The sequence below is a fragment of the Lagopus muta genome, chromosome 2 (assembly GCF_023343835.1).
Source record: "Lagopus muta isolate bLagMut1 chromosome 2, bLagMut1 primary, whole genome shotgun sequence".
NCBI lineage: Eukaryota > Metazoa > Chordata > Aves > Galliformes > Phasianidae > Lagopus > Lagopus muta.
Window position 1 is genome coordinate 43,697,220 of NC_064434.1, and position 14,703 is coordinate 43,711,922.

Genomic DNA, 14,703 nt, shown 5'->3' on the forward strand with positions numbered 1-14,703 from the left:
CCCCCTGGTACCTACATTATTATTTTCTCATTGCATTTGGAAAAGTCTACTCCATGTCCAGCAACAGAAGACACTGCCATATCTTCTGAGAAAACTGATTTTCCCAATCACAACAGTTTCAATGATGAAAACATCGCTGTAGTTGGGTGGGGGGGGTATTTTTTTTTCTGGAGGTGTGGAATTTTTGTTTGTTTAAATATGAAGCAAAACATATCTCCTGCATTGAGAAGAGGTTGATAGTCTGTATGTGTACACCTTCTTTATTTTCTTTTAAAGATATACTGGTGCAAAGTATGGATCGACTCAAGGGAGAAAACCCAGAAAGTTTCAGCTGAAGATAAATTCCCTATAATACTGAGATGCTGAAAAATCCAGAAATAAAACAGAAGTATGCAACTAATATAAGTGCTCATAACTGTAAGATATGAAGTGCTACAACTACCTGGTTCTCCCACTATCACACATTTTTATTCGTACATAATCTTCTTCCCTTTCCTCAAAAAGGTATCACTCATCATTGCTTTTGTAGCTAGGTAAAGATGAAAGTCAGTTACTATCATATAATTCTTACAAACTTCGGTAAGAAATGACCACAAAAAAAAAAAAAAAAAAAAAGAAAAAAAGAAAAAAAAAAGAAAAAGAAAAAACCACCTTAAAAATAGAAAAGCAGATGCCTCTTTCTCAAGGAGCTTTCAATAGCAACTATTCTGTAACCAGAAATAGTACAACAAAATAAGGACAGAAGTTTCATTTTTCGAGAGCTTCACAATAACAGGCCTCAATTCACAATGATGTTGCTTCAAGCAATCAAAAACTGGAAACAAAACAAGACATGAAGACTCCCCCAAGTGTTTCTCCAAATTCATTACATCTATTTGCAGCGAGTGCATCACGTTACATTCATGCAGATTACCTACAAGTTAAAACACAATACATGTAAGAAATAAAAGGATATAGATACCATTCAAAGAAAACAGTTTGTCCCAGTACAGATGGGAATCTGAGCAACTACTACTCCAGTCTCCAAGAAGAGCGACAAAAGCGAACAGTAGCAGGCTGTCATTTTAAGGCACCTAACTGCTATGAAATCCTTTTTGTGTGGTATTCTGATGCAAAGCACACCATTCGGCAAGAGTTTGCTTAAACTAATTTAAATGTAAGCACTGGCTTGGGTTTATCTATTTACTGCTATGGCAACTAACGCACCTGGTAGCTCATGGTCAGTGAACTAATTTGGTCCCGCAAACACTGCAGCTGCATTCACATGACATTGTATTTAACCTCCTAGGCTCTGCTAAAAGGTTTGACAACACAGAGATAGGGATACTATGCCTCCAGGCTAAATGCAGCACATCCCCTAACTCCTTCCTTTACCAAAACTCAATTCTTTGACCAGATTGTAGCCTTCTGTAAACAATTCCCATTGCAAATGTGACCAAGGCAGCCAAAGTACTACTGCTATGACAACCAATATTCCAATTCAAAATGAAAATCTTCAGGAAAACAAAACAAAGCATAGAGAGTGGTGTACAACAGCCCTCTAATTAAACATTTTTTATTTTTTTTTTTTAATATCATAAGGGACATCATCTGAATAAAAGAGGAAAAAAATGCTTTGCACTTCTGGTACAAGAAAATACTGACCTATTCCTGTAGCACAACAACAACAAAAATATTTTATATTTAAATTTATATATTTATTTTAATTTATAAATTTTATATCTATTTCCCTGTATATATATTATTCCCTGTAGCTCAGCTTTAAACAAACAAGCTATATAAACCTATCCTGGTTTTCTGAAGTTATAAATACTTCAGTGTTCTAAAAAAAGCTGCATGGTATTCACATACTGAACATTACGATTGGCAAAATAATTTTATCACATGTCAGACTTAACCAAAACCTTTTTTAAGCTCACCTCATTAATCTTAAAACTATTACAACTACTTGGTTGGGTAAAATCCACAGTCCCACTTCAGAAGGCCTTAGAACCTTCTTCACCACTTAGGCTTTGCTATAAGGCACTTCTGCACTGAGGGAAATCTATTTTGAAACAGCTGAACAGCAGGTATTCTCCTCAAACCCAAGGAAGTTCTAAGGCCTCAGATACTTATTTCACCATCTGACATCCTGTCAACAAATGAGACCTTCCAAACTGAGTTAGGTCTCTTATCTGAAATGAGAAAGACCAGGTTTTAAATTCCTGTTCAGTCCAGATTCTACTTACGCTTAAAATGAGATACTCACTCATGCAAGGCAAATGCTCTAAAAAGATAATTACTGTTTAAGAGAAAAACATGCAACTCCTACTGCTTGAGATCTCCTCTGTCTATTCAACCGCCCGCTGCAGTCACTGATCTGAGATAGGCAAAGAACACAGTGAAGGTCACTCTGGCAAATGACTAGTGGCATCTGACCCATTTCATCCAAGGAGTCTTGCTGATGACTTCTGCATGCAAAGAGGAAATAAGAGATGAAAAGTATTACTACTGCAGAATGTCCGCAAGCAGGTCAGACTTCATTACACAAGACAGAGCCAGATGAGCTATGTTAGCAAAGAATGACCTGAGATAAGTCTGTTACAAAGCTGTATCTTTAGCACAAGGTGGTAGACTTCCACAGAAAGAAATTGCTTTGATCCTCCCATGCCAGGATCTCCAATCAAAGGCAGATGTACCACAAATGCAGCTTATGACTGCCAACTGAGACAGGCCAGTTTAAACTGCGGTTAAATGGAGCAGGCACTGAAAAGTCATCTGTCAGCGATGCCTCAATAAGTTTGCAGCATTACCCTGGTTTATCAAGAAAAGGTAAATAGAATCACAGAATCACCAAGGTTGGAAAAAAGCATCCAATCCAACTGCCCACCTATCACCAATATTTCCCCACTAAACCATGTCCCTCAGTACGCCTGAACATTTCTTGGACACCTCCAGGGATGGTGACTCCACCACCTCCCCAAGCAGTCCTTCCAATATCCCACCATTCTTTCAGAGAATAATTTGTTCTAATTATTATTTTTATAATTATATTTTATAATAAATTAATATAATTATATATTATAAATTAATCTAATTATTAATATAAATTAATTATATTTTATTGTTATAATTTGTTCTAAAAACCTGAACCTGCTCTGGCACAATTTGAGACTACTCCCTCTAGCTCTATCGAAGTACTGATGCATTTAGTCCAGCCAACTCCGAACAGAAAAGTTTCCAAACAATCCCCAGGTAGCACACCAGTATTCAACCTTGATAGCATTCTTATTTATTTAAACAACACTAACTGAAGGACATATACGCCACTGCTGCTCTACTGGGAGGTAAATCAATACCAAAAGTTAAAGTCCAAGAATCTTTCCTTCTTGACCAAAGACACTAACTGGAAAAGAATTCTGTCCTTGTTTCATATACAGCTTATTTCTGAAGACACAGAACAGCTCCATGTGGTCTGTACCCCCTGCAAAATATCTAATATTAAATCTCACAATACATTTCTTCTTGAAATCATCTTTAAACAGACAGTTTGTGTGCATACATCCAGGGAAATTCTCAGTTCATCTCCCCACCATGAACTGCTTTAGTAGTCATCATTCAAATCCCAGCTTCCACGTAAGATTTTCAGAAGAATCTACCTCATCATCTTAGCATGCTTTTATGCACATACATGAAGACCTGTAACATTTCTTACTGCTGGGAACTGATTTTGGCTACCCTATTCAAAAAGATTTTGCATTTGGGAATTGCAGTGCTCTAGAAACACACAAAATCGTCGCAAACTTTGCATCACAGACCTCTGACTCAAAGAGGTGGAATGTAGGTACACACAGATTATAGATGCTAAATTAATTTTTGCATTGGAGCATCATGAAGCAGTCACTTTTTCCACTGCTCATAAAAGTGAATACCTATCTACTCTCCAAATTCTGAGTGCAGGAGGGATGCACTTTCCCCACGTCTGCTTACGAGTGTGAACAGAGAACACTAAAGAGCAGAAAACACACAGAACAGTGTATGCTTCCACATTGGGTATTCACTGAACACTTCAGTAAAAGAAATTAACCACTACTTTCAGCACCTAAAATTTGAAAATATCTTACATCGTGCAACACAAAGAAATAACTGCTACATAAAAAGAGGCAGTATCTATTCCTACTGAAACCGTACTCAAAAACTTGAATTCTTCAACAAAAAGACTTGACACCAAGTAACGCAAAACAACATCTGACCTACCCAATTTAAACATACTTTTCTTCCAACAGATTCCAGAAAACATCCCTTGAGCAGAGCTGCCATTTTCTAAACAGTTAGAAAAGCAGAACGCTAGAAGCCCAGACACCAGTACGGCTTCTGAAAGCCAGACAAAAAACATTTTTGTTTGGCTGCTTTTCCTGTATATTGAAACAGACCAGTAGCAGTAGAAATGTCAGAATTAAACTTTTCTTACAGAACGTGATCTGTGCACACATTTCTAGGTAAATATAAGCTACTGTTATAAGTTCTGTGTTTAAAAAAAAAAAAAAAAAAAAACAACAACCAAGAAATTAAACTGCAATGGTTCCAGTTCTCTTCTGTATCATGTGGAAAGGGCAAAATGAACATACGTAGGTTGCTCCAAAAGTAATGCCTCCTATTTGCATGGAAAGTACAACAGCTCAAAGACCACGTTAACACTATTTGATAGAGCAAATTCTCACTACAAAAGATAGTTTTTCAATGGAGTCGTCACCATTAGCTATGGACTTCCACCAGCAATGAACAAGAGCCGGCATGCCACGCTTGTAATAATCTGCACCACTGTTGCCATCGCCACAGCTGAAACACACCACCCACAACCTCACTGTGCTCACATCCACTGTTTGGTCTCCATCATTGTTCAGCAAGAGTCAGTGAATGTCAGTGGATGTCATTTTTTCCTGCATGGAGGAATTCAGTGACACACCTTTGCTTCATCTGCACTTCCATGTCAGACACCATTTTGTCAGACCGCCTCTCTGCTGCCGTCTGTCACACAGCAACAACACGTAACAAAATATTGGTGGGAAGGTTCAGTTTCTACCATCAGACCACCAACATCTGCTTCTGATACATAATAAAACAGGAAGCATTATTTTCAGAGCAGCTTTGAAAGCATCTCAATCGTGCCCTGATAAGGACTTATCTTTACAGCATGATGAGCTGCAGGAAACATTAAGTGCATGGCAACTGCCAAGTGTTTACTGTTTAACAGTACCAGACATAATTTTGCACTCAGCTGAGAAAAGAAGAAGGTTGGGAAAAGCTTTTTCCTCTCCTCCATCTTTCTTCTACATGGAAATCAATGCAAATCTAAATTAGAACTAAAATTTAAACAAATGTAAGGTCCAAACAAGCAGTTAATCTGAGTGGAATGTGCTGTTGGCAAATGAGCTGCATTTTGCTGCTAGACAATTTGTTGCACCAGAACACCAGAAACAGTGGAGACTCAGCAACAAGCTGCAATGGAAAAATCTTTTGGAAAAGAGGTTCCCCTCCTCCTTCAACAGAAAAAAAGAATATAAAAGGGTAGACAAGATGCTTTGGAGCTTTAAGTTTCCATTCTCAGGTTTGTTCCTGCTTCAAAACAATATATTATTTTGTGTTTACTCTCCAGGAGTTACAGAATCCTTAACTAAAACACTCATTTGAGAAGGAAAACCATTTAAAAACAATCCAACAGCAAGCAACAGCGCCCAAAAGGAGGAAAGGTATAATAATGTCTTTGTTAAACTTGAGTCTCAAAACTTAGGCTCACAGTGCCATGAGAAAAATCTTACTGCTGACTCAAGAAAGAATTTTAAAAAGTAAGGAACAGTTCTAATTCCTAACACATTTTCAGCAAAAATTAAAAAAAAATAAAATAAAATAAAAAAATTCATCAACATGCTTTCAGAAGCACTGTGCTCTCTTTCACACAGTGCCTACACTGAAAACAAGCCCTTGTAGATGCACAGAAGACTTATATCAGATTACATGACATAATTAGCAGTATGCACTGTCTCTATTTTTAAAATAATACCAGCCCAATGTATTTTGGGGTAATAGTCAGGCACTAGTAAACAGCACTGGATATTCTCCACTCAAAGCAACTTGAAAGAAAAAGTTCAGTTCCTACAGAAAGCTAGGGTAATGAAAATGGTCAATTGCTTACTCAGCTTCAGCAGAAGTAAACTAGTTCACCTTCCCAGCCCAACTTCTGGCAGAGATATAATCCAAGCTTTCCAGAAGAACACAAAGAAAAAAAGTCAAAGTTGTTGGAAACATCACGAAAGTGGTAAACAACAAAAACCACCACTTAACTTTTTGGATTTAATTCACATATGTAGGTCCAAGAAGATCTGAAAAAAATTTGAGTTGATTTCTGGAGGGAGCTCTATGTCTTTTTTTTTTTTTTTTTTCCCTTTTCATCCTTAAACTGTAAACAACTTACTGGAACATGTGTGACAGCAAATCATATTTTGGGAAGTTTCAACACTTGGTATCCACAGGAAAATATACTCAAGCCTTCATAACTATTTTCTGACCCACAATGGTATATTCAGTACTTTTCCACGTGTTTATTTTAAAAAGGTGAAACCCCGACCTGAAACAGAGACAGAGCAGGAGCCAGAATTGTAACCATTTCTTCAATGCTCATTTTGTGGCAGTGACAATGAGACTACACAACTTTCTTTTAAACAATCCATTTCAGTCGAATTCAGTGAAAATTTGTTGCTTCTCTTTGCATAGGAGCCCATACTCTCATTTTATTTTCTCTTAATACTTTGCACATCTTATGTTAATTTCTAAAAAATCCCAAATTCTTAGCATTTTTCACTTTGATCAAACATTTCCTTCAAGACAGATAAAATTTCTCCATATGCAAGTAAAGAAGCATTCAAATGCAAACCAACATCCCAAAATGAAGACAAGTTGTTTACATTTTAGACATGGAAACTCAATTACAAAAATCTTGAAGAGAGATGAGAAATAAGTTGGCTTTTTTGCAACTTAGAGCAGAACCTTTTGCAAAATCACAGTAAAGGTACAAAGGATCACAGCTACCCATGCATTGGCATAAGGTTATGAAAAGTAACTGAAGATAAAGGCCTGCACTGACACTAGAATACATCAGTGTAGGCTGGAAGAGATTGTTTCCAGTTAGGAGTCTAAAGGCACAGTCAACTTCTGCAGTAACATCTAGAGAGAAAAGCAGAAGCAAAAAATAAGTCTAAAACAGAGTTAGTGTGATTTAACACCTGCTAGATCAGAAAAGCAGATGCTCTTACTTAGAGAATGCATTCAAGCTCAATTATTTCTGGTTCTGCAGGTCTCTACATATTACCTCACACACAAAAATGTAGGAAACAAAACTTTATTCTCCCCTTTTTGTGTAAGCAAAAAATGCACTCCCTTACTTCACCACTGAGGTTGATTACCTCAGTAGTAAATAAAGATGAAGTGCTTGTGTTCAAGTTTTTCAGTTTAAAGCATTTCAGTTCATTCAGAAAATTAAAACCCATTAAGCCAGCATCAAATGACTGCTTCACTGCACACTTCTGAAAACAACACTTCCAGTTTGATGTACTGAAGATCAGAATCTCATAAAGCTGTAAGTTTGCAGATAGAGTTATCCCAAACAGCTATAAGAAAAAGCTGAGTAAGCAAAGCACATTCCCATGCAAGAAGAAAGGTATACAGCTAGCATGGAAAATTATGGAAGGGCTCCAAATACAACAGAAGAGCATTAGAAGTGACCCAGATACCTCACTTCACATCACTTTGGGAAGCTCTACTGTATTCAAACAACTCTTTATTCCAGCCAAAGACATTCTCAGGGTCAGGCAATTTTGCAGTTGACAAGCTGAACAACAGAAAACTTCCTTAAATCTCTCAACAAGCAAATTAAAGCCTTCAAAAGCAGGCCAGTAGGAGGAAAATCAGAAAAGGCTAGTAATCTAAGCATTATCAACAATTCAAGTTCTAAAAAATATGTTTGCACCCCAGCTCAGAACATTCCTTGACAACTGAAGATTAGGGCTTCTCCCTTAACTTCTCTAGGCAGCCTTGCCAGGCATACACGATACAGCCCCACCATCAGAACATGTTTATTATGAGCACTGCCGAGCTACCGTTCTTAAAGGCTAGCAGAAGTTGTAAATAAGACTTTTTTAAGTGCATCATATCATGACTTAGTTATTTCTCCCAATATTGAGAAGAGCAAGAATATGTGAATGACAAACAAAGAAAGCCAAGAGACGAATATTTTATAAATTAGCAGTGTGGCAGAGCAACACGTGGCTTTTGAAAGGAGTACCCTGCAACACATAATTAAACCCACTCCACCTCATGTCTGGAAGAAACAGAACTTTTACACTGAAGTGAATTCACAACAACAACAAAAAATGTTTTCACTTACTTTACATAGGAGCCCTCTGGGAAACAGAAACCCATGTGGGTATTTGCATTCTGCAAGAAAACCAGTCAGCTTCCAGATGGATCATATCCATCACCAACAGTTAGGAAGCTATAAATTTATAGCCTTGAACAGTTGATAAATTTTGTCTGAGACACCTTTCTACAGCAAATGACCAACAGCAAGCATCACAGGGAAACATCACTGTCATGCAGTAGGGCACAGTCAAATAGAGCAGACAAACTCCACCATTGAGTAGACCTGCCTAACACTTCTCAGCTACAGATTTTCAAGTTGACTAAGGAGTTATTTCAGGAAGACTGAAGACAAAATTACACAGCCATTTACCAAGGACCCCAGATCTTTTGTCTGCTTTTGGTATCAAGTTAGCTTATCCTAACAGCCATCAGGATAAGCCATGTGAAAACAAGAAACATAGTTGAGTTTCCAAGAATACATCACAGAACTCAGTGATGGCACACAAAGCAAAGAGACAGCAAATTCTTATGAAAAAAAGTCTAGCAGTGAAACATAAATGTAACACCCCTTTTGTCCTTTATGGAATACAAAAGGCAAAAATCACCTTCCCTCCTGGCAAAGGTCCCTCACACATAGAGGAGCAGGGGGCAGGACACCCGCCCTAGCTGTGACTAGACAGCTCACCATCTTTCTCAAAGCTTACTTCATCCAAATTCATACAAATACTTTGCCTAGATTTGGAAAGGGAAGAGCACTCTCATTCATATCCTCTGCCATGCAAGCCTATGTCATGGCACGAGAGGGTACTTAACTGGCTGCTGCTATGTCTCATCTCCATACAACCCCCTGTATAAGCAATGTGACTGCTACACTCATTCTCTAAAGCAGCAGACCAAAAAAAACCCAATGCCAACGTACCTGAAGTCCTTCTAAAGCCACCCTCTGCTTTTCACTAGGAAACAGAGGATCCAGGCCACAAGTACTAGCACTACATATCTGGTAAGTATGATCTTGGAGAACCAAGGGAAAGCCCTTAGAGGATCCCCCAGCACTCACAAGCACAGAGAGGTTGGAAGTAAAAACCACCCAGTTAGTAATATTCTCCCCTTCCAGGGAGATAACAAATCAACATATCACTTCCAACTGATGCATAAGAACAGTCTGGACAAGTTCTAGAGATGAATGCGATTCTTCTGCCTTGACAAGCTGTGCTATTGCTTTAGTTCCTTAATTCTTACTATTTTTCCCCTCCCAGAATGTCTAACCCATGCCTTGCTGAACTTCAGATCACCATCTTCTTTGCTGCAGATTCTTCAGCCCCTTCCACCCACCGTTTGTCTGGGAATGTACTACTTCAGCCTCCTGTTCAGCTGACTGTATCGCCAATTCCTTCAACCTTTCTTCACAAAAATAAAAGAAAAAAAACAAGATCTAGAAGATACGCTACAGCTCCCCCCTCCAATATTAGCATCACTTTAAATTCCTTGGCTGCTTTCCAGCATTCTCACCCTCTCTGTCAGCTTGTAATCTTCGGTCAAACACACACACATCTTTGTTCAGTGAGGTGGTGCAGGGCAGAACCTGCCCAAACCACACCGAGCACTTGCTACCTGATCTTGCTGTCCTTCTGAGGATGGTTTTCCAGCTAGCTTTGCTTGCTGTACAGTACTTACTAGATCATAATTCTCCAGCTTGTGAATGATAATACTGCATGAATATTGAGGACTTTGGTGTATCAGCATATTAACGCTATAAACTCTCAGCACCACAAGGCCTGTTATTCCATCACAGAAGTAGTAAAAACTCTAGATTTAAAATAATTTATCCTGGTTAATAGTATTTTGTTGCACAACATTTTTCATCACTACTCTGATACTTTTTCTTCACAGCTAAATTAGGACCCATCCATTCCTACCTCATCTAACCCCACTGAGTTCCTCCTGGAGAGGTACACGCTGTTACTCTTCTCCAGCCTACTCCTCCTGTCTGCTGTCAGATCTGAGATTCCTTCAGCTACATTTTTCTTAAAACACCTAGGAATGAATGCTATTATGTCCTAACAGTCTGAAACAAAATCCATTGCTTATCTAAGCAATCTGCAGTCTTTCCCCTAATCTAGGCCAAGCACTGTTTACCATTTTGTCCTGGCTATTAACTACACTGGCTGGATTAACCATTTCAGAGAACATTTCAATCACCTCAGCATCATCTTTTAATCCACTAATCTGTGGATCTTTTCATTCTTACTTTATTCCAATACCCCTTTTAGCTGCACCTCACAGTGTGTGAGCAAAAAGAGGACAGCCAAATACTTCCTATTACATTTCATGGACATCCTCAGCAATTTGTGGTTTCCCATTTTCTGTATTTCTTATGTTTGATGTCAATGAAGCGGTCACTGGAGAGCAATGTCCTTTCTCATTACTAATATGCCCCTTCAATGGAAGTGCTTAGTGCAATAAGGTTACTTCTCAAAGAGGTTGAGACCAGTTTTACACACCAAATTCTGAATTTTAACAATCATGCATCAATACCTTCTATTGCTTTTCAACCCCCATGCTGGTATGCAGACATCTGGTGGAACAAGCCACTATTCTGCAGGAGCAACATGCTATAAATAGATGCAAAATACTGTATATGCAGGAAGTCATCAAAAAACCTGTGATATATCTGGGGGTTTATTTCAAAAACCAAGTATTTTTAAATATAAAAGCACTTAAAGTCAAGCTTTTTAGTTGGTTAAAACACTGCAATTGAAATAAGTTGAAATTACTTTAGAAGTTGGGTAGAAGTGACTTTATCAGCTTTATATCATGAATAAATGCAAGAACATCTGAATTAGAAAAATGGGGGCCAACATACTGCTACTTTCCCCTCCCCGGACGCACTCAAGGCCAGGCTGGATGGGGCTTTGAGCAACCTGGTCTAAAGAGAGGTGTCCCTGCCTATAGCAGGAGTGTTGGAATGAGGTGATTTAAAGGTCTCATCCAGTCAAAACCATTCTATGATTCATTCTGATTCTATTTTCTTGGCAATAATTCTTGCAAAAACAACTTGTCTCATCAGAATGAGTAATTAGTTGCATTCTCTTACACTAAAAACCTGTTGCTGTATATGCACGCAGTTAGGCAGCACCTATACTAAAGAACTCACCATGCTCCATACAAGCCAGAGAAATAGGATTTAGTTTTAAGCAATTATTAATCTCCTATAGCGTCTAATAGAAACAATGCTACTATCAGAAACAAGGAAGAAAGCTGCACACTTAAGATTCCACCATACTTCAGAGTGATTTTTTCTCCAGAAAACAAAAACAAAACCTTAACAAAGGCAGACTCAGAGGATGCCAAACCAGGATCCTAAAAAGGAATCATGCTGACACAGTCTGCTGCCAAGCCTGCAGCTCACACTAGCCACATGCTATATGCCACTAGCCTTGCTCCAGACAGAAATCCACACAAAGACGAGCAGCATAGCTGCTCATAGATAAATATTTAGTGGTTACCCCAACAGGCAAGAAGGCCCTAGCCCCAGAAAGAAATATGGCACAAGGCTACATGGAAAATTCAGATCTCCAATTTCCTCACTGATCTATCCTAGATGCAGGGCAGACGGATGAAGAAAGCAAAATTCCCAAGTCTGCATTTCAACAAATCCAGTTTGGGCTCAGACTACAAGTCTGACACAGAGCGTCCCACGTGAGGAGGGCAGCACTGGTTCACAGGAGAACCTTTGGGTTCAAAGTTGCCTCATCCTGTCCTGGGCTCTTTGTCCTTTGTAACTTGGTACAGAATTGGCTGTAGGCAGCAAAATGATACGTACCATTGTGGACTTATTTTTTAGTATCCCCACACAGAGAGGTTACATAATTCAACTGATTCCTCAAACTAATGTTCTGAACACATTGCACATTCATAATTTTATTAAGCTATTCAACCTTTAGAATCAGCACTGAAAGTTCTATGGGGTAATTACATTTCATTTAATAGTTCTCTTATCTGATATCCTCATTGAAGGGATTTGAATAAAATTCCTCTGAAGCCAACAGAAAGCCATTTTGCAGACCCACAGTAGTCTGCAGCATCCAAAATGGAATATGTGCACTGGATTACTTCCTCCACAAATGCAGATTCGAAGAGTAAAATAAACATTTACATTTCAGAGTTCAATCTCAAGAACTAGAGTCTGCCACTCTGTAATCATATCTAATTCTTCTTTTAGATCTCCTAAGAAGAAGAATTACAATAGCAGCTTCTGAAGACTTAAAGCAATGCTGTACTTGATTTCCTTAAACTTCTAGAAAACCTTCACTGCAACTTGTGTATATGCAATTAGTTTTGTATTCATGTACTTATTTTGACAGCCATAAGACTTGGACTTATGCTCGCTGTATGGAGAAGCAGTGGACTTGATTGTTTACTGGAACTGTTTGGCCCATCTAAACAAGCCAGAAAGAAGTTTCTAATCAAGACTTGTAGTTAAACATGCCAAGAACTTGACACTGATACAACTGAAATAGAGACATCAAATCACATAGTCTGACCTCCAAAATTTAGGATAGAGATAGTCATGTTTTCAGCCTTTGATTAGACTGATAAATGGTGCCTAATAAAAGCAGGTCTTCCTTTTGCAGTCTGTTCCAGTGTCTCATACTGTCCTCACTGGGAACGGGCCACCATTCTTCCCATCTGAATCTTTAACAGGGAAGACACTGATGAAAAGGCACCAGACAGAGCTTCCAACTTAATAAATAAGGTTTTATCATGGGTTTCTGTTACTGTTGTTTGCTTTTAAGAGAAGTATTATAAATGCCAAGTCTTTCCCATACATATGACACACACGTATTTGCAGCTCTTACTGGTCAATTTGCCTTGAGAAAATGCCCCCATACAGCCTAAACTGCATAAGTTCAAGTTTCCTTTATTGCACATTAGTGAGGAGCTCTGCAACTTAAAACAGAGCCTATCACCCTGAGTAATCCAAAGCCAGAATTGCTTTGAACCAGTTCAAAGTAGGACAGAGCAAACCACAGAACTACATACAAGTTCATTCAAAAATAAAGAGAAATAAATAAACATTTCTCTTCCCTAAATTCCCCTATATTTAGTCTGTTAATGTTCAGGGAGAAAAAGCACAATAGTGGGAATCAGGGAGCTAACTCCAGGCACGGCTCTATGCATGCACTCTGAGCAAAAGAAACACCTTAATTTCCTCTTCCTACTCTGTAGTATTTTTAGCAGTACTGCTGCGCTCCTTTGATGGAAGCCTCAGCTTCAGGACTTTTGCAAAAAAACCTGGTGAGGTGAGCAAGAGAATTGCAGCGTCAGTAACTATAATTAAGCTGTAACAGGAGAAGAGTACAAAGTAACACTTCTATTTGTTAGCTCAGGCGGTTACTGGGTAAATCTCGCATTGGCTGGACTATCTCCGAGCTGGACAGGAGTTTGAATCTCACTGATTCCAATGGAGGGAGAAAAAAAAAGAAATGAAAAAAGAAAAAAAAAAAAAAAAGAAAGAAAAAAGAAAGAGTTTTGACAGGCTCTGTTTAAATAGCATTGAAGGCGACACAGCTATTAAAAGCTCAGAAACCTCCCACATTGATATACAATTTTAATTGGTAACCACGTTCGTGGTTATCCCCCAGTCCCTCCTGAGTTTGCACGAAACAACCCGGCACTACCGAGCAACGCAGACCCGAAGCAGAGCACTAAAGCTGTCAGTTCAGCCCTTCTCCCGGCCGCCCCTGCCCAGCACTCACCCCTCAGAGCTCAGAGGTCGTCCCCCCCCGTCGCCCACCTGTACGCTGCTCAGAATGGCCTCGCTCCTCTCCCTCACGTCGCGGAAGGGACAGCGCTTGGACAGCATCAGGAGGCGGACCAGCGCCTCGCTCAACCCGTCCCGGGCGGCGGCAGCGGGCAGCCCGCCGGCAGCGCGCCCGGGAGCGACGCTCTGGCTGCGGCGGAGCACGGCTTGCCCGACGTTGTCCAGCGCGGCGGCGCGGGTGGCGGCGTCGCGGCTGCAGAGACCGTCCCAGCGCAGCTCGCCCTCCCGCTCCTCCATGGGGCCGGGGCGCGGCGCCTCCTCGCCGCCGCCTCAGCAGCCCCGGCGCGGCCGCCCCATGGCGGAGCCGCGCGGCCGCGGACAGCCGGCCCGCCCCCCCGAGAAAACGAGCCCAGAGCCGGTGGCCCGCGCCGCATGAGGGGAGGGCGGGCGCTCCCTCAGCCCCGCCGACCGCGAGCCCAGTCGCTGGGGCTTCGCCTCAGCCGGCGGGGAGCGGGGCGGCCACCGCCCCGCGGTGCCGGCGGCTC

General features: G+C 40.2%; 1 protein-coding gene across 3 annotated transcripts in view; it reads right to left on the reverse strand.

The window, feature by feature from the left end:
• SESN1 (sestrin 1) overlaps positions 1-14,494 on the reverse strand; it is a 74,321-nt gene extending 59,827 nt beyond the window's left edge. Inside the window, exon 1 of one of the 3 annotated variants that reach the window (XM_048937630.1) lies at positions 14,192-14,494. In XM_048937630.1, coding sequence (XP_048793587.1) covers positions 14,192-14,455 — 264 coding nt within the window. In that variant the 5' untranslated portion in view covers positions 14,456-14,494. The other 2 variants (XM_048937631.1, XM_048937633.1) reach the window with 2 other exon arrangements.
• Between the last annotated feature and the right edge of the window lie 209 nt (positions 14,495-14,703).